We start from the raw sequence: 21,520 nt of genomic DNA, 5'->3' as shown, positions 1-21,520 counted from the left end.
TAGGGAGGGCTCATCTTCTTTTTTTGTTTTTTTTTTAATATAGTGCACCAAACCTGTTTTCCTCCTTTTTTTAAAAAAAAATGTTTTACTTAGATGTTTTTGGCTGCGTTGGGTCTTTGGTGCTGTGCACAGGCTTTCTTCTAGTTGCGGCGAGCGGGGGTCGCTCTTCTTGGAGGTGCGTGAGTGAGCTTCTCACTTGCGGTGGCTTCTCTTGTTGCGGAGCATGGGATCTAGGCGTTTGGGCTTCAGTAGCTGTGGCGCACGGGCTCTAGAGCGCAGGCTCAGTAGTTGTGGCGCACGGGCTTAGTTGTTCCGTGGCACGTGGAATCTTCCCGGACCAGGGATCGAACCTGTGTCGCCTGCATTGGCAGGCGGATTCTTAACCACTGCGCTAGCAGGGAATCCCCAGGGCTCATCTTCTTTTGAGGCACATAGTTACATTAAGGGAAAGTAAATAAACCTGAACAAAACCGCATTCTGTAAGAAGGAATCAGGAGGAATGGATACTGGGTAAGTAACCAACAGTGTCAACTGCATATATGCTTTGCCAGGCCCTGTGACAGCAAGTATTTGTCACTTTTCCCTGAAGGTGTCCCTTCTCCTTTCTAACCTCTAACCCTCTTTGTATGCTCTGGTGCTTCTGTGCTCATCTTGTTTTGATCCTTCTTACCTTTTGTAGACGTGGGCATATTACTTTCAATTTGTATGCAATTGAAGTTATCAGTATAAAGTAGACAGTTATATCTCTAAGATCTTTGTTATAATCCTCATGTTAACCACAAAGCAAAAACCTACAGTTGATACACAAAAGGTGAAGAGAAGGGAATCAACACATGCCACTGCAGAAAATCATTGATTCGTTAAGGAAGTCGGCAAGAGAGGTTGAAAGGAATATGGGAATTACCAGTAAGCCAGAAAACAGTTATTAAGGTGATATTAGTGAGTCCTTATCTATCAGTAATTACTCTAAATGTGAATGGGTTAAAATCTCCAATCAAAAGACATAGAGTAACTGAATAAATTAAAAAACAAGACCCAACTATATGTTGCCTATAAGAAACTCCCTTTAGTGTCAAGGGACACACATAGGCTCAAAGTGAAAGGATGGAGGGCTTCCCTGGTGGCGCAGTGGTTGAGAGTCCGCCTGCCGATGCAGGGGACACAGGTTCGTGCCCCGGTCCGGGAAGATCCCACATGCTGCGGAGCGGCTGGGCCCGTGAGCCATGGCCACTGAGCCGCCACAAAAAAAAAAAAAAAAAAAAAGTGAAAGGATGGAAAAAGATACTCCATGCAAGTAGAAGCCAAAAAAGAGCAGGAGTAGCTATACTTATGTCAGATAAGACAGACTTTAACTCGAAACCTGTAGCAAGAGATTCTTTAAAAGCCAATGGTAAAGGGTTTATTTCACCAAGAGAATAATATAACAATCATAAATATATACCCCCCAACATTGGAGCACCCACATATATTGTGTAAACCAACAGATACAAAGGGGGAAATACGATACAATATGGTAAAGGACTTCAGTAACCCACTTTCATCCAGGCAGAAATCAGTAAGGAAAGATTGGACTTGAACCATACTTTAGACCAAATGGACCTAACAGACATATATATATATATAACATTCCATCAAACAGCAGCAGAATATACATTGTTCTCAAGCACACATGGAACATTCTCCAGGATAGATCATATGTTAAGCTACGAAACAGGTATTAGCAACTACCACAAGGGTGTGACTCCCTCTCTGAGCCTGCCTGTGTCTATCCACACGTATTGTACTCCTTTTCCTCCTAATAAACACTTTACTTGCTTCACTACAAAAAAAAAAAAAAAAGGTTTTAGCAAATTTAGGAAGATTGAAATCATATCACCTGACTTTTCTGACCACAGTGGTATGAAACTAGAAATCAGTAACGGGAAGAAACCTGCAGAATTCACAGAATGTGGAAATTAACACACTCTTGAATAACCAATGGGTCAGAGAAGAAACTGAAAAGGAGATAAGAAAATATGTTGAAACAAATGAAACTGGAAATACAACATATCAAAACTTATGGGATGTATTAAAAACAGCTCTATGAAGGAAGTTTATAGTGATACACACCTACAGTAAGAAACAAGAAAGATCTGAAATAAACAACCTCACTTTACACCTCAAAGAACTAGGAAAAGAACAAACTAAGCTCAAAGTTAGCATAAAGAAGGAAATACCAAAGATCAATGCAGAAATAAATGAAATAGAGACTAGAAAGACGATAGAAAAGGTCAATCTAAGCTGTTGTTTGAAAGATAAACAAACTGACAAACCTTTAGCTAGACTAAGGAAAAAAGAGACGGGATTGTTCAAATAATGTCAGAAATGAAAGGAGATATTACAAACGGTACCACGGAAATAAAAAGGATCATACGAGACTACTATGGACAATTATAAGCCAACAAATTGGATAACTTAGAAGAATGGACGAATTCTTAGAAACATACAACCTACCAAGACTGAATCATGAAGAAATAGAAAATCTGAAGAGACCAAAACGAGTAAGGAGGTTGAATCGGTAATTGAAAACCTCCCAACAAAGAAAAGCCCAGGACCAGATGGTTTCCTTATGGAATTCTGCTAAACATGTAAAGAAGAATTAACACCAATTCTTCTCAAACTCTTTCAAAAAATTGAAGAGGAGAGGATCACTGCTAAATTTATTTTTTGAGGCCAGCATACCCTGGTACTAAAGCCAGGTAAGGGCACTACAAGGAAGAAAAACTACAGTTCAATATTTGATGAATATAGATGCAAAAATTTTCAACAAAATATTTGCAAACCCAAGTCAGTATTACATTAAAAGGTTTATGCATCATGATCAAATGGAATATATCCCTGGCATGCAAAGATGCTTCATCATACGCAAATCAGTAAGTATGATACACCACGTTAATAGAATGAAAGATAAAAATCATATGATCATCTTAATAGATGCAGAAAAAGCATTAGACAAAATGTAGCCTTTTTTAAATGATAAAAACTCTCAACAAAGTGGATATAGAGGGAAAGTACCTCAAAATAATGAGTCATATATAACAAGCCCACAGCTAACATCATACTCAATGGTGTAAAGCTCCAAGCTGGTTTTTTTCCCCAAGTGGGAAATTAATTTTTCCCACTACCTTTACATTTTGGGATTAGTCTAGTTCTGATAATTATGAGTACTTCCCTCCTTTCCTGTAGTCTTATGGTGCCTTTTCTCTTGGCTTCAAACCACTCAGAATGTTAATTTGTTAAATCATAAGTTTTATACACAATTAAAATTTTTTCACCTCTTTGCTCTCTTTCAGTTTTATACAATTGAAAGATTATAGATATGTGAATGCTACAAATAAAACTTGAACGTTCAGGTGGTCTTTTGTTTTAAGGTATCAGACCTATTTTTTTGTTGTTCATAGAATATATGACAATAGCTTTAAATGAAAAGTTTTTGATAGCTTATATCTGCTCATTGCCAGATAAGTTGTTAGTTAGACACTGACAGGAGCAGAGTTTGAGAGAGAGAGAGAGAGAGAGAGAGAGAGAGAGAGAGTGTGTGTGTGTGTGTTTTAATGACAAGCAAAATAGTGTGTTAGCTCATGTAGATAGAGGAGGTGTGTTCATTCACACGTGACCCATTTGCACTGTGGTGAAGCTGCCTGAGAGTATTTTAAATGGAAGCAATTTGTAAATGAGTTGGTAGCCACACTTTCAGAACAAACTGATATAGCCTTGTGGGGAGATATTTTCTGGATAGGCCTGTGTTTGAGGTCCAGGTTTGCTGCTGTCTAGCCTTGTGACTTTGAATTCTCTGTCCTTGTATGTAAGATAGGATAATGATTGTAAGTTGTTGTGAGTCATTATTAAACACAACTCCTGCTGTATAAGGGATAATCTGTCATAGCTATGTAAACTATATAATAACCATGGTACATTTTTTCTTCATGAAACACCTGTATAATTATTCTCAGGTCTATTTGAGTTAAAATAGTACTATGGCCAGTTAGTAACTTAACTATACTAAAAAATTATTTTCTTCTTCCTCTTCCTCTGTGTATACGTATACACACTTGTATATTTGGATGTATATCTGTATATATCTCTCTGTATATATGGGTAAGTATACATGTATATATGTATACACTATATATGTATACATGTGCACACATTTACACATGTATTTTAAATATATTTATGTATGTGCATAAATATTTATACAGAAAGCATGTATGCATCCTCTCTATACATAACTACATGCATGCAAAACACATTTTATGTAAATTGTTCCAGATCATGTGAGGCATGGACTTTAACATGCGATTATCTTAAGTGCTTAGTGTAGTACTTGGTATGTGGAAAGTGCTTGTCACGCATTGTCATCATCTCCTGGGAGTCCCACTCTTTGTCTCCCTGTCTGGAAGTCACATTTATTGAATATCCACTTGTGGAGAAATAGGCTTTCTGGTATTTGGGGAAGTTGGGGGCAGAGGTATGCTTCCCACTCCTGGAAAATGTCTCTGCTTCCTCCCCGCAGGTGACCTTGCTCCCAGAATTAGGAGAACACAGGGCTTATAAATCTACTAGTAGAGTGATTTTTTTGCAGAATGGTATGAAAGTGCCAAATACAAAAGATTACTATTGATATTGCTGCAAGACTTAAGCTTCTCCAATCTGACCCAACCCCGGCTGGCAGCCAGTGCCCCCCCAACCCTGCCCACTTGGAGATATACTGCATCTTTTCTTATTCTGTGCAGTCATCTCATTTCTGGTGAGATGTTACATCCTTAGCTAATTACAGTGAGTCCCTGGCCAATTTTACCTTATGTGTGATTGAGGTGGGGCAGGGCTGGAAGGAAACGGGAGAAAGAGACAGGTTTCTTCTTGCCTGTGAAGCCCAGCACCTGTATCTGGGATTGTTCTTAGGCAGCCGGCTTGAGTTTATCACTCTTTAATTCCACTGCTGTTTACTTATGTATTGAAAATAGCAAAATTTATAGTTTGGGTACTTGTTATTTGACTTGTGGATTATTGACAATAGCTTCCTAATTAACATTCACTTCTTCCCCCCAATTTTTTTTTTTTTTTTTTTTTTTTTTAGATTTTGAGATTAATTCTGATTGAGGTTGACAATTCTTATTCATTATGGTATTCAACAAATATAAAGTATAACTGCATGGAGTTAATACACTTTATAAAAAATTGAAATATAGTTGATATACAATATTATGTTAGTTTCAGGCATATAACATAGTGATTCAACTTTTTTTTCTTTTTTTAACACCTTTATTGGAGTAGAATTGCTTTGCAATGGTGTGTTAGTTTCTGCTTTATAACACAGTGAATCAGCTCTACATGTACATGTGTCCCCATATCTCTTCCCTCTTGCGCCTCCCACCCTCCCTACCCCACCCCTCTAGGTGGTCACAAAGCACCGAGTGATCTCCCTGTGCTGTGTGCTTGCCTCCAATCTTGATCCTACTAGTGTGTGCTGGTGGTGTGTGATTTTTGAGTCTACTCTAATCAGATCTCTGCTTTGTTTAACATTGTCACATATCTGTGTACTTCTGTTGAAATTTTCATAAATGTTCCATGTCTTTGGCATTTGCCAAATTTAACTCTCCTCCCACCATAATTCATTCCCCGTAATTTTAGGAAGTTTTGTTTTTGTACTTGAGTAGTGATAGTTCCATTTAACTGATTGCTTTTGCTGTTTTCTGTACATAGAATTGAGTTGAAAATACTGCTCGATACATGGCATCCTGGCATTGTCAGTCTGTACAAGGCCCTACGTTTTTCTTTATTTTCCATCCTCTCATCTCTGTCCCATTCTCTTCTTCTGTTATAAGAGGCTCCCATTCTTATGAATTTAAAAGGTAGATTAAGGGAAAAACATTTATAGGGTACCTTAATAGCACATCAATCTTGAGTACTCATTCACAGTAATACTTGGAGTACAACACGTTAATATTTAAGAAATGTTCAGGTGTATTCACATGCCCGATGTAATGCTACTTTTAAGAAGAAAATGTTTGGGGCCAAGTAGCAATAAATTAGGCAGATACGCGAAATAGCAGGAAAGACCAGTTATTAGAGGAAAATATTACACATTTCTTCTAGCACGAATATTAAGGAGAAAAAGAATGATTATATGACCAGTGTCAAAATATAGTTCTTGAAGTCAGGATGCCTGATTATATAACTTTGCTCTTTGTAGAGTTATGTTCAGAAAAATGACACTGGGAAGGTGATCTAAGAAAGATAGGTTGGTAGTTGTCTTTGATGGAAACCCCGTACATTTAGTGATATCTGATCATGTTACTGTAATCTTGTAACTAAACAGACAGAAAGGACCAGGAGTTTCTTTCTAGTTTCCAAGGTTAGAAATACTTTTTAAGCTCTGCATAGCTTTTTTTCCAAACAAGGTAAAGATGTGTTTGAAGTATGACAGCTAACAAATTGAGCTTACATCCCACAAGATAATGCAGAGGAGAGAGACTCTTAGCTAGGTTTACAAGAAGCTTTGTAACTTCTTGGAGTTCGGCCTCTGGAGTTGCCAAGAGACTTGAAAGTACCTTCTGTTGGGTCTGTCTTGCTCACCGGTGTATCTCAGGGACTATAGCCGTGCCGAGCACAGGAATGCCCCCAAATCAAGAATTAGTAGGTCTAATAATCTTTTAAATAAGCTTATGTCATTAACCAGCAAGTTAACTTGTGGAGTTCATTTGTCAGAATGATCAAAAGAGCAAAACATGTTAACTACGACAAGGAATTTTAAGCAAAGTATAGCATGGCTAGTTAGAATGTGTTCTCTGAGAGCTGACCCGATGTAAATTAAAGGGACTGTTGTTTCAATTTGCTTTAATGCATTGTGACATCATGTAAGGTAATTGGGCATCATGAATGTTACAAGCCACCGGAATGCACCTGTAGGAAAGTTTACTTGCCTGCTGCAGCAAGGGCAAGTGCACAACCTGGGAATCAGAGCAAGTGGGGCTTCGTCGGTAAGGTTTGGGCTGAATGATTCTAAGGAGAGACTGGGAAGTAGACCAGCTGTGCATTGGCTACTGTTGTGAGGTGGGGTCAGTCTGGTAATTGGGTATCTGAGTATTCTGTTCAGGGGTAGGCGGAATGAAGCAGAGCTGGGGACTCATTGGTAAGAGAGCAGTAATCACTCAAAAAAGGGCCATTTTAGTCATTTTGCCATTCTGGTGTGGCCTTGGCCAAAACTTTATTTCCTGTTTGCCTTTTCTACAGAGGCCTTGCCACTAATCTGTTAGGGATATCACAATCTGATTTTCAGTGGGGTTTATTTTCACTTTCTTAGTCCCTCTTTTTGGCCAAATTCAGCCATTGAGGATATTGTTCTGTGAAATCCAGATCTTCTCTGTGCTGGAATTCTGTTGATCAGGAGACTTCAGAGAGTCTCATCTACTGTTGGACTGCAGTCAGTTCTTTGTGACTACTTTTTGTTGTTGTGAGGTCAGTTATTGAATCATGCAAAGCAAAAATGGCTGTGCACGTATACGACTCTGGAGATCACATTTGAACTCTAGAACACTGACAAATGCTGAGAGATTATGGACAGTTTGTAGTCTACTTCTAAGCCAAGAGCCAAGGTCCCAAGTGTGGTTTTGGTGTAGACAGAAACTTTCCTAGGTTTGACATCAGAGGGGCTGTCTGTCTTGTTTACTGTTTTAGTTTACCATTTTGTGGACTTCCCTGGTGGTGCAGTGGTTAAGAATCTGCCTGCCAATGCAGGGGACGTGGGTTCAAGCCCTGGTCTGGGAAGATCCCACATGCCGCGGAACAGTGCGTGTGCCACAACCACTGAAGCCCACGCACCTAGAGCCCGCGCACTGAAGAGTAGCCCCTGCTCGCCACAACTAGAGAAAGCCTGTGAGCAGCAACAAAGACCCAACACAGCCAAAAAGAAATAAAAAACAAAACAAAAGAAAGAGTTGCTTAGTAATTGAGTGTAATTGCCCAAGAACTAGAGTGAGCTGAGTTGCACCCAAAAGAAAGTGGCTACAATCTCAACAGTTGGCTTGTTTGCATATTTTAGTGAAATCCTGAGCAAATTGCAGCCAGGTATGAGACTCATACAAGGAGTGACTGGGGATGCAAAGAGCAATATTATAGGTATCATTGTTAGAGATAACAAGTATCTGTTAACAATTCAGAAATTTAAAGCAGCAGAGAGGAAGGGAAGAGCTGGCGGTGGGGGGAGGTGGGGAAAGCATGCAGATTAAAGCCTGACCGTCTTTGGTTCTGGCCATTTAGATTTTGTTCCATAAGCCCTGGGGGTGGAAGCTGTCTCTCATGCTGCTTGATCCAAAGGTCTTGGGTATAAGCTTTCTCATTCTAAGACCGTCTTCTGGACGATTCTTAGCAATCCTCAATTTGGGGTCTCTGGCCGGACAGTCTTCCAGTAACTTGAGGAAGTGTTGTGTTGTTGTAATTGAGAGCTATGGATCCAAGGAGTTTTACTGCAGAATATGGCAAGGTCATTTCCATGGGGGTTCAAGTACAGGCTTTCCCTAATGATGCTTCAAAAATAGCCAGACACCTAATCCGAGAGCATGTAGAGCTGATTAAGTATCTGGCAAAGGAAGATAGTTGTTTACATCAGTGATAAGGTTGAACACTTCTGGAAAATTACTTTGTTAACCAGAATTATTACGTCACATAATTATCATTTCTTTTCTGTGATGGAAATAATTAAGATATAGTCTCTTAGCAACTTTGAAGTTTGTAATACGGTATTATTGTATATAATCACTGTGCTGTGCAGTAGATCTCCGGGATTAAAGCTCCAGGATTTTTTATCTTCTGATTGCAAATTTTACCCTTAAACAACATCTCCTCAGTCCCCCAGCCCCCAGCCCCTGGTAACCACTATTCTACTTTCTGTATTTACGAGAGACTGCACATATAAGTGATATGCATGCAGTATTTGTCCTTCTCTGTCTGACTTGTCTCACCTAGTGTAATGCCTTCAAGGTCTACCCAGGATCCATGTTACCACAAAAGGCAGGATTTCCTTCTTCTCGTGGCTGAATAATATTGATCCTTTTTAAGTGGCCCATTACCCATCTTCACTGGAAGCTTGTAAAATCTACTGCTTGTCTCCACTTTTCTGAAATGCCTAAATATTGTCTTGATGTGCATCTGTTTTAATTCATTTGTGATAGGAACTCACTGAACCCTTCCAGGTTTACAAATCCTGTCCTTCAGTTTGGGGAGTTTCCTTGAATTACTTTGTAAGTTTTCTTCCTCTCTTTTCTCTGTTCTGTTTTTCTGAAACTCCTAATTATTTGTGTGTTGGATTTCATGGACTGGTTCTCTAATTTCCCTATTTTTATTTCACATTTCTCTAACTTTGTTTTATTGCTCTGTTTTCTAGGTTCTCTCTTCAGTTTATCTTCTACCCAGCCAGTTCTGCTTCCAGATGGATCTTGTCCTCTCAAGTCTCTGCTTTGGAGGATTTGGCTCTGCAAATCTAATTGGTTCTCAGCTTTCTTCGCTATCAGCTTTTATTTGGTTTTCTTGGATCCTTGTCATCAGCTCCTCTTCTACTGTTTGTCCACTTACATTCTAGTTTCCAAATTTTTATGCTATCTTCTCTCTCATTTTTCATCCTTATGGGTTTATGTCTTTAAAATTTTTTCTTTGCCATAGTTTTAGTAGGGTGTTAGGAGGGGAGTGAAGTTTGATATGTGTTCAGTACTCTATTTTACCAAAACACTACTCATTTTTTTTTTTAACCACTCCTTTATAGCCATTTTATATTTTTGACTTCCCCTCCCATCTGTTAAAGGCAAGTGTTCATCATGGCTGCGCGCTCTTCTTTTTGGTCTTCTCACATGACACACTTTCTCTCAACTTTGTTTATTTATTTTTAAATGTGATGTTTTCTTGTCATACTCATTTGTTTTGTACACTCCTTGAAGTGAAGTATACATATTCTGCACCCTTTGGAAAGAGCTGGCATGAAAGTCCCCCTCCCACCCTACCTCTGTCTGTTTCTAAGGTAGGCAAACCTCAGGGCTGTCCATGTGTTTCCATGATTTTAAGCTGCTGCCCGTCTTTGCTATTCTCTGAGCATGCCAGATCCTGTCTGTGCTTCTGTATTTTTATACATGATTTTCCCACTTCCTGGGATGCCACATATAACTACTGATTTCTTTTCCCAGCCCCTCCTTCCTTTCCTGACAAACTTCTTAAGTCTTAAGAATCTCTGCTTAAGTAGACTCTTTCTGAAGCTTTCTTTCATCTTCCTTCAACCCTTCAAGGTATAGTTAGTTGGTCATTCCCTCTGTTTATAGTACTATTATGTAGAGCACTGTACTGCAGTTATCACTGATACAATCTGACTACTTCGACTGGATCATGAGTGAATGTAGGGAACGAATCTTTTTCCTCTCCAGGGTGCCTTTTTACAAAAAAGTGTTGTGTGGATGGCTAGATAAATAAGTGTGCTCTGTAAACCACAAAGCACTATTATGTTATGATGGTAATTATTATTAGGTGATTTTTAAGAGGCAGTTGCGTTTTTGATAATCACACATCTTCTCAAAGTTTTTTATGTTCTCCTATTTTACCTTTCTTTCTGATAACTTACTTTTATAAAATATAAAACATTAACTACGTGGGATGGGGGAGAGAACTGATTGCAGATTAGAATTTTTTAGCTCATTTTGAAGACATTTTCACATGGCTGTCTTTAACAAAGAGAAAGTCCAGGGGTTGTTGTCAAGGAGGTGAGTTAGTCTCCGGTTTAACTTATTTCCTTCCCCACCGCTCTCTCTTTCTCTCCTTAGAAGGCTCAAGTCTAGGAAGTTATCCTCAACGGTAGATATAACAGAACCTGGTACACTCCTGGGTTGACCATCTCGTTAAATCAGTACCATGCACATGAACTGTCTAATCTCTAATAGATTTATTCTGATCCCAATTTCATTTTATTTTTGTGTCACCCTCTTTAATGTCTCCTTTAAGTCTTTCAGAAATCATTCAGACTTGGTGAACATTAAGTACAGATATTCTTAGTGTATTTTTAATATAATGTGTGCCCATGGTGCTTTACTAGAAAGTACTTGTAAATCTGATGGTCGTAAAACAAATCGTTTTTCAGAAAAATAATGTAATTGTGATTTGTTTTTACAACTAAGGATATGGTGTAAATATGTTATAAAAGGAAAGATAAAGTTACGTAAGCTTTATGAATAACTTAAAATGATAAAGTATTAAACTTATTGATTTTATAAGGAGTTACTCATCTGTTCAGCCAAACCTTAACTCCAGCTCTATCACTCTGCCCTTACTTTTAGTTGGTTTTTTTTTTGTTTGTTTGTTTTTTTTGCAGTACGCGGGCCTCTCACTGTTGTGGTCTCTCCTGTTGCGGAGCACAGGCTCCGGATGCGCAGGCTCAGCGGCCATGGCTCATGGGCCCAGCCGCTCTGCGGCATGTGGGATCTTCCCGGACTGGGGCACGAACCCGTGTCCCCTGCATCGGCAGGCGGACTCTCAACCACTGCGCCACCAGGGAAGCCCCCTTACTTTTAGTATTTGACCTCATTTCCAACATCAGAAAAATAATGAAAGCCATCAAAATGAGAACTCCCCTTTTTGCCTCTGAACCAACTTCTTTGCACCTGTATCTATCCTTTCCTCCCTCCTTTGTCTTCCTGTTAACAATGGAAGACACATTTCTCCTTCTGGCTCTGAATCTAATCTCTCCCCAGCATTTCAGTCTTTGCTCTTCTCGTTTTTCCCTCTCATCTCCTTTTCTCTGGGTTCTTCCTTTCAGTACTTAACATAATCAAGCCTCTTACATCTTAAAAAAAATTATTTAACCTTGTGTATTACTCCAGCTGCTGCCTTATTTTATCACCTTCAAAGAATTACCTACTGTTATTGTCTCAGTTGACTTATGCCCCCTTCATTCCCCAGCCTTCTGCAGTATCTGCCAGTACGTCACTGCGACTATTTTTGCCTAGTCCAGTATCCCCTGGTGACTTCATCGTTGCTAAATTCAGTGGACACTGCTCACTCCTCACCTCACTAGACTTCTCGGTGGCTTTGGATACTGTTTACTATTCTGCCCTTTTTGGAAAATCTTTTTCTTACCAGTCCTGCTCTTTGGTCTCCCTTCATGTACTCTCCTGGCTTGGTTGACGGTATGTATATGCTGATATCTTCAGCTTTCTCTTGAGCTTTAGACGTGCTTATTCAGCTTGCCATCCCCACGTAGGTGTCTCACAGGTACCAGACTCAGCCTGCACGCTGTGGAGCCATCATCTTCCTGTTCCCTCAGACCTTTTCCTCCTGCTGTGCTTCCTGTTCTGAGGGATGATGTTGTGTTGGCCTGTTCCACTTTGTTCCTCCCCTCTCAACACACACACACACACACACACACACACACACACACACACACACACACACACAAAGCACAGTTTTCAAAGTGCGATCTGGGAAGCTCTAGGTGTCCTCAAAATCCTTTCAGAGGGTCTGCAAGGTCAACACTGTTTTCATAACAGTGCTGTGTTATATGCCTTTCTTCACGCTGATTCTCGCGAGTGTACAGTGGGTTTTTCGCAAAGGTGACGTGACACGTGATGATGCCATTGCTCTGGTGGATAATGGATATGTGCTTTCTTTCGTAGGTTGTGTTTTTTAAGAGTTCCCATTTTTCAATTCTAAGAGGGTTAATATTGATAGAACAAACAGAACCTCTTCAGGGTCCTCAGAGACATCTAAGAGAGTAAAGGGGTCCTGAGTCCAGAAAGTCTGAGGACTGCCATTTGGGCCTCAGTGAAATGGGATTTCCTCTGAGAAGGCTTTGCCTGGGTCTCCAGGCAAAAGAGTGACTTTTGGGTAGCTCTGCGGTTCGTACTTGCTCTGTCACAGCATTATCATATTGTGTTGTGGTGGGTTAGTTATCTCTCACCACCAGTAGCCACAGAAAGCTCCATAAAGGAAGGAATTCTCTTATATCTCCAGGACTTAGCACAGTTCTGGAGACACAGTAAGTGTTCAGTAAACATGTCGAGTGAATCCCTTTGAAGGTATTTGGGGATATGAACTATATAACATGTTTTAAATCATAACCATTTTGTACTTTATGAATGATGCATTCATTTCTTAATTTTTTTGACACCTCGGTATCCAAATGGGCTTTAAGGGACCAAGTTTTATATATGCACGCACACACGCACACACACACACACACACACACACACACACACACAGGAAGTGTATACATATTAGAGCAGAAAGAACCTATTATTGGAAGTCAGGAGCTTCATTTCTGAATCTTTCTCTTCTGCAAATAACCATAGAGCCTTGGACAAGTCTTTTTATTCCTTGGAATCTAACTTCCCTCATCAAGTAATGGGATTGGAATAGATTACCTGAAGTTTCTCCCATATGAAATTATGTTATTATATGTGAAAGGTGTCAAAGTGTATGTGATTTATATTTATTTTTATTTTATTTTATTAAAAATGCACATACATTTAGATTTTTCTGTATATTAAAATAACTTTGTTTTTACAGGAAAGATGATAAAGACTATGCTTTAAAACAAATAGAAGGAACCGGGATCTCTATGTCGGCATGTAGAGAAATAGCAGTAAGTGAAGCTCTTTTTATCATCATTATTGTCAGCTGATTTATGGGTGTCACCTATATAGGTCTCTGAATTGTATTTGTCACATACACACATTAATTGAAAGTTGAGAAATATTTTTCATATCTACTATCTATAGCAAAATATATTTGTTTTTTAAAGAGAAGTAAAGGTGGCATGTAGTTCTAGTAAAAATTTCTATGTAAATTCACTTACTTGGGGTTAAGTAAATCTCAGTTGTTTATGTAACTATATATTTTTCCAAAAAATGTCACTAAATAGTTAAGGATCCAGTTATTATTATTTCATCGAGTGCAATAAAAGTGTTTATTATGTTATATGTTAATTCATATAAAATTAATATTTCTATTTTAATAAGATGAGATTAATGTCATTACTTATGAACTTAAAATGAGATTATTTGATTTTCATTGTATCTGTTCATTTGAATAAGTAAAATTATATACCCCCCTTTTTTGGAGGCATACCATTGCCATATGGTAATTAGAATCTCAATTTGATTCTGAAGGGAAATATTCTTCATGTTAATGCATTATTAAATAATTATTCTTACATTTAAAGTGAGTATTCTCTGAGACTTGACTTCAGCTTTTACTGTTGTGAAACTATGGGTCCAAACTTGTCTTTTCTGTCTTTAATCAGAATATTCTAGAATATATATTGTAATAATCTTTACTTTTATTGCTTTCAGCCCTCTGTCTACACAGATATAGGCTGTTGCGACCTGGAGGTATTAATTTAAATAATATTACTCGTTTAACAGATTCTGTACCACTGGGTTTTCAACTAAGAGTCATTTATTGTGTATCAGGTTGACAGGAACTAGACCAAGAAGAAGTAAACGTAGAACACATAGAGCAAGTCAGGATCCCTGGCCTTAAGCGTTTGCACACTGATGAGGAAGGGCTTATAATTCTTCTAATAATAGGAATGGTGTGCCGAACACTATGGTAGGAGGGAATAGAGAATGGGAAAAGGGTATATGTATCTAAACTAGAGGATCAAGGAAGGTTTCAGATTTTGGAGGACACGTAACAATTACCTCGATGAGGGAAGAATAGGAATGAGATGGAGGGCATTCTTAACCAAAGGTATGCTGTATTGGAAATTATATTTCATTTCATTGATAAAATTCTTATGCTCTTGTATCTTGAGGCAAGATATCTGTACATTAACTGTCAGTTCTGCAGCATCTACTATTCTCTATATTCTAGTCGGTTTTAAAGAATTAAAATCTGTTGAACTATGGTCAGTGATGTTGGTCATCATGATAGGGATGACCTTTAGAAGGGCAGGGAGGAACCAGAGGAGAGACAAGGGGGAGCTTTCAGGGTGCTATTCTGTTTCTTGGTTTTGCTCTGGGTCTGGTCATGTGGGTTTCACATGTGAAAACTCACTGAGCTGTTCATGTGCTTTCCTCTGTCTTTATTATTCTTCAACAAAAAGTTTTAAAATCAAAACTCTATTCATTTCAGGAACAGACATTCTTAGCTTTTTATCTATGTTGATAACTGTAAATGCAGTTAAGCACAATAAGGAGTATGAAAGCTTATTTTTAACGTACTTGATTGTGGTTCTTCAACCTAAGGTGAGCAGAAATTTTTAATTTTGATGAAGTCTCATTTACTAGTTTTTTCCTTTTATGACTATTGTTTTCTGTGTCTGGCTGAAGAAATCTTTATCTACTCACTAATTGTGAAGATGTTTCCCTTTGTTTTCTTCTGAAGCCTTACAATTTTAGCTTTACTTCTAAGTCTATGATCTGTTCACTTCATTTCTGTTTGTAGTCTGATGTAATGTTTGAGCATCTCCTCCCCTCACCCCATGTGAATGTACAATTGTAGCATCATTTTTTGAAAAGATTCTTTCCCATTGAATTCCTTTGGCATCTTTGTAAAAAATTAAATGACTGTAAATGTTGGACTATTTCTGGGCTCTATTCTGTTCCATTGATCGCTTTGTCTATCCTCAGCCAATACCAGATAACTGTACTTTACACACAGCAAGACTTGAAGTGAAGTGGTATAATGCCACCAGCTTTATTTTTTGTTGCAGGATTGTTTGGGCTATTTTAGGTCCTTTGCATTAGCATGTACATTGTTTTTTTTTTGTTTGTTTTGTTTTGTTTTGCGGTATGCCGGCCTCTCACTGCTATGGCCCCTCCCGTTGTGGAGCACAGGCTCTGGACGCGCAGGCTCAGCGGCCATGGCTCACGGGCCCAGCCGCTCCGCGGCATGTGGGATCTTCCCGGACCGGGGCACGAACCCGTGTCCCCTGCATCGGCAGGCGGACTCTCAACCACTGCACCACCAGGGAAGCCCAGCATGTACATTGTTGAATTGGCTAGTAACTTTTATTTCTAAAAAATGCCTGTTAACATTATGGTTTGCATCAGTTCAGGGAAAACTGAAACTTAATAATACTGAAACTTCTAAGCCATGAAAGTATGTGTTTCTTTCATGGCTTAGAAAGACATACTTTTCCATTTTTTAAGGTTTTTAAAAAATTTCTCCCAACAATGTTTATAGTTTTTTAGTGTGGAGGCTTTACACACTTGTTAAATTCATTCCTAAGGATTTTATGTTTTCTGACATTATTATACATGGGATTATTTTTTAAATTTTGTTTTCCACTTGTTTCCTTCTGTATTTGCTTCTGTATTCAGAATTGATTTTTTTAAAATATATAAATTATATTTCTAAATTCACTGGTAGGTTTGGTGATGTCTTTGGGATTTTCTACATAAGTAATTGTGTCATCTATGAATAGGAATAGTTTTACTTCTTTCTCTCTTTATGCTTTTGATTTTTTTCTTTTGCATTGGCTAGAGCCTCTCAGAAGATGTTGAATGGTGGTGAGAGCAGGCATCTTACTTGTTCCCAGTCTTGGGGGAAAGTGTTTTCACTGTTTCACCATCAAGTTAAATGCTAGCTATAAGTTTTTTATAGATACCATCAGTCAGGCTTAGGAAGTTCCCTTCTATTTTTTTGTAAATCGTAATGAATTTTATCAAATGCTTTTTTCCTACATGTCCTGAAATGACTATATAGTTCTTCTCTTATTCTGTTATATTGGTAGACTACATTGATTAATTTTCTAACATTTATCCAGTTTTGCAGTTTTGAAATAATCCGTGCTTGGTTATATATCACTTGATTTGATTTACTAATGTGTTGCTGAGGAGTTTTAGGTCTTTTGAAGAATGTTAGCCTATGATTATCGTTCTTGTAATGTTTTTTGTCTTTGGTATTGAAGTTGTGCTGTCCTCACGGAACAAGTTAGGCAGCCTTTCTTCATCCTCTGCATTCTGACAGAGTTTCTGTATGGCTGGCAGTTATTCTTCCTTGAATGTTGGACAGAATTCACCGACCAGTATTATTTCCTTAATAGATATAGAGCTCTTCACATTTAATATTTGGTCTTGTGTATGATAAGTCCTATTTTTTATGTAATTTGTTCATTTTGTTTGTTACTGAATGTATTGGCACAAAGTTGCTAATAATATTCTTATTATCTTTTCACAAATGTGGCTTCTATAGTGGTGTCCCTATTTCATTGTGGACTTGGTAATTTGTGTTCTCTGTATCATTGATTTTTGCTCTTATCTTTATTATTTCTTCTACTTACTTTTGGCCTGCATTTCTTTTTTATCTTCTTCTTTTTTAAATATTTATTTATTTATTTAGACTGCACCAGGTCTTAGTGGCGGCACGTGGGATCTTCGCTGTGGCATGTTTAGCTGTGGCATGCAGACTCTTAGTTGTGGCATGTGGACTTCTTAGTTGTGGCATGCGTACTTCTCAGATGTGGCATGGATTCTTAGTTGCTGCATGAATGTGGGATCTAGTTCCCTGACCAGGAATCGAACCCAGGCCCCCTGCATTGGGAGCGTGGATTCTTACCCGCTGGACCACCAGGGAAGTCCCTCTTTTTTATCTTAAGGTGGACCGTTAGGGCATTGATTTTTTAAAACGGTTCTTTTCTAATATAAGCGATTAAAACTATAAATTTGCCTCCAAGTAGTGTTTTACTTGCATTCCACAAATTTTGTCACATTGTATTATTATTATCATTTAGTACAAAATAATTTCCATTTTCTTTGTGATTTTTTTTCTTTTATTCATGGATTATTTAGAAATATATTGTTTAATTTTTAAATATGTGAGGCTTTCCAGATAATTTATTGTTGTCAACTACTAATTTTTTTCTGTTGCGATCAGAGAAAAGAGACTATATTTTAGCAATATATACTGAAATATTTATAGATGAAATCATATGTCTGAGATTTACTTCAAAATAATTCAGGGTGGGGTGGGAGGAGCGGATATGAATATTGATAAAATGAGATAGGGTGTGAGTGGATGATGATACATGGGGGTGGTTCTATTTTACTATTCTATTTACTTTTGAAATTTTTTCTATAATAAAAATTCAAAAGGAAAAAGGATCCCATCTGTCTGACAAGTCTTCTCAGACCTCACATTTATTATGGAAGTCCATTGTCTGAGAAGTCCGGTTTCCCCACCAGTCACCTCCATTATTCTCTTACGATCTACACCCAGTTGGTTCCTTTCATAGCATTTATTACAAATTATAATTATAAGGAGTTTCTTTTTATTTTTTGTTAACTTATTTTCTGTTTGTGGTCCTACCTCTGCCTGACTGGAATGCATCTCTTCACCAGCGTGTGCTAGCTCCTCACACACAGTCTTTTGTTTAGTAAATAATTGTAAAAGGGAGGGAAGAAGGAAGGAACTCTGAGACTTTCTACTGAAGTGAAGAGCTTTGCATGTCTTCATCCTCACTGTATTCTAAGCGGCCTGCTGTGTATTTCCAGAGCTTCCTGTGAGTCATGATCCCTTTAGCTTAGTGGTGTTCAGAACTCTTCAGTGGACTCTCGGTGTACCAAGGGGCTGCCTTGTAGTTCAGCTGCTGTTAAAGCTCACATCTGCTTTAACCTAGGCACTTCAGGTTTTTTAAATTTTTCTTTAATTAATTTGCAAGAATTCAGTTGAAGAAAAGTTTCCACAGCTTAAAAAAAAAGCAAATAAGTTTGGAATAATTTTACTGATGCTTTTATAGTAATTTCAACTCAACTCTCATATTTAGGGCATACATTTAGAATTTATTATTTTTGCTATATTGTAAAATTTTAATATTAGAAATCAATGTTATTTTGAGAATATTAGAGGCTTTCTTACCTATTTCTCACTCACCGTGTAAGTGGTATTTATTGACAAGATAGTTTTCAATGCTATTTTTTATTTATTTGTACTTTTAGAGTTCAGATTAAGTGTGTTGTTGTGTGGCATTAATTAGAAGGAATTAAGTTTATGACGAATGATGTTTTAAAACATTTGTATTTTTAGCAGTGATCTTAGTACTCAGGAAATTATAAGATTTTATTCCCAGTAGAATTAGGAAAACTTAGGTGGTTTCTGTGATGAAACCATTGTATAAATTTATTTAAACCTTTTCCATTAAACATTTTTAGACATAAAATTTTCAAAAAGGCAAAAACATCTTATACAGTGCCAAGAAGAGGCATCTGCAGCCCATGGGCTCTTTGTGGGGTGGTGAAGCCCATCAGGTGTGAAAACTGCTCGCCACCCCCAGTGTCTGAGCACCCGCCTCACGGGGTTCCATGGAGCACTTAAGACCCTCCCTGGGTTACCTGAGCTCCCATTCTGGCTTTACCACTCAGCTGGCTTGTAGGACCCAAAGCAGGTGATGTAATTTCCCCGTCTCTTTGTAAAATGAGAATAATAGTTATCTCATAGGGTTTTAGTGCATGAGGAGCATAGGTCACTTCTGGGACATAGTAAACTCTGGGTGCACGTTAGTTCCTCAGTCAATGCCAGTTAGCACTGCTGCAGCCACAGCACGTGAACTGCCTGCTCACTTGAACTTGTCTGCTGCCAGAGGACTTCAGCGGAAGGTCTCAGCACATTTTATATCCCGGGACCTAGTGCAGCATCTGCCGCAGGGCCTGGCATGTGGCAGGCATTAGCTCTGCTAAATGTAGCCCAGCTTCCTGGTCTTTTGGAAGTGCTTCAGTGTAAATATTTACTTAGAGGCATTTCGCCACTGAGACTCTCAGCTCCATCTCCAATCCCGCAGAGACCCATCTCCCAGCATAGCGTGTTGTACTTAGTAGTAATAGCTATTTACTGTACTAGTTTGCCAAGGCTGCCATAACAAAATACTGCAGACTGGGTGGCTTAAACAACAGGAACTTATTTTCTTACTGTTGGAGGCTATTGATCCAAGATGAGGGCGCCTGCAGAGTTGTTTCTTGTGAGGCCTCTCTCCTTAGTTTGCAAGTGGCCACCCTCTTGTGGCCTCTTCATGTGGTCATCTCTCTGTGGGTCTAATCTCCTTTTCTTGTAAGCTCACCATTCAGATTGGATTAGGGCTCATCCTACTGACCTGTTTTTAACTTAATTGCCTCTTTAAAGGCCTTATCTCCAAATAGAATCATTCTGAAGTTCCAGGGGTTAGGGCTTCAACACAAGAATTTTGGGAGGACAGTCTGTAACACTTACCATTACTTACTACCATAGTAATAGTACTTACTATTAAAATCATTGCCCTCAAAGACTTAATATTTGACTAATCAGATTTTTAAAAAATAAAAGTGGATTGATTTTTTGATGAAAGCATTGATCTTAGTCCACAGTTTAGAAGCCAAAGGGTGTGTTGTATGATGCCCTTTAGTTGGTGTATTTTCTTTTTTCGTGAACTCAGTTATTCATGTCTTTACCAGGTATTTAATGAGCATGTACCAGGCAGTGTGCTAGAAACTAGCAGTACGGTGCTGAGCTAGACACAGTGCCTACCATTGTCCAGTTCATAACCTAGTATATATTTAAAATATCTGTGTCTCTGGATGATAAGAATTACTCCCCCTGGGTGTTAGGTCTTGGGACGTGTTGTTGTTAGACCAAATTACTGGCTTTGTATTTTAGAAATTAGTTAATTAATTTAAAAAGCATTTGAAAAAAAAAAAAAGCAAAAAAAAAAGCATTTGAATCCTGATTCTAACCACTACCTAGGAATGTGACCTTGAGCAAATTATTTAATCCCCTTACACCACCATTTCCTCTTTGTAAAGTAAGAGTATAAATATTTCATAGGGTAATTCATGATTAAGTGAGATAGTGCATGTCATATGCTTAGCCCCATACTTGGCACCTAGGAAGAGCTTAATAAAATGGTTGCTGCTGTTTCCTTATTAATACAAGAGCTAAACCTCATCTTGGAGGTGAGATGGAGGTGACATCTAAGAATAGCTTTATATGTAGGTTTCTAATAATTGGAGAGAGCTTTTGCCAAAGCTTTGGAGTTTGTTTGTTATAATTTCTACCCTGCTGATTTCCAGAAAGGATTTGAAATAGCTGCCCAGCTGAGAAGTGTGTTCCAGTTGTGAGGTAATGGAGAAAACCCTGACCCAGAACTGACATGCACTTAGGGCTAGGTCCACTCCTCCAGCCAGCTGGCTGATCTTGGGCGACCCTGAAGTCCAGGCTTTCCCGTATCACATTCTTTGCCTTGTTTATTAATTAGCAAATGGTCAATTTTAGATAATGACCTTAAGTTTCTGAGAATTTGTGTATATCTCTGGAGTTTCATAAGTTGTAAATTATATTCTAAAAGCAGAAATATATAACTTGAATTTAATCTTGCTCCTGAATAAAATAACCACCACTTTCCAGAGAGTAATCATTAATATAAATGACTTAATATATAGTCCATTCATAGTCTTTCCTTTGCTGAATTCATTTCAGAGCCCCTAATATATTGTTAACATTACATTTACCTTGATACTTGTTTTGGTGAAGAGTGTTC

At 38.2% G+C, this 21,520-nt stretch overlaps 1 protein-coding gene across 2 annotated transcripts in view; it reads left to right on the top strand.

The window, feature by feature from the left end:
• CDK8 (cyclin dependent kinase 8) overlaps window positions 1–21,520 on the top strand; it is a 96,781-nt gene that overhangs the window by 30,144 nt on the left and 45,117 nt on the right. For both annotated transcript variants that reach the window (XM_007471452.1, XM_007471453.1), the window contains exon 2: window positions 13,579–13,654. In XM_007471452.1, coding sequence (XP_007471514.1) covers window positions 13,579–13,654 — 76 coding nt within the window. The remainder of the gene's footprint in view (window positions 1–13,578; window positions 13,655–21,520) is intronic.

This window comes from Lipotes vexillifer, unplaced genomic scaffold (genome assembly GCF_000442215.2).
Source record: "Lipotes vexillifer unplaced genomic scaffold, Lipotes_vexillifer_v1.1 scaffold543, whole genome shotgun sequence".
In the NCBI taxonomy this organism is placed as follows: domain Eukaryota; kingdom Metazoa; phylum Chordata; class Mammalia; order Artiodactyla; family Lipotidae; genus Lipotes; species Lipotes vexillifer.
The sequence above is the reverse complement of the archived record's forward strand: the minus strand, read 5'-3'. Positions and strand labels throughout refer to the sequence as shown.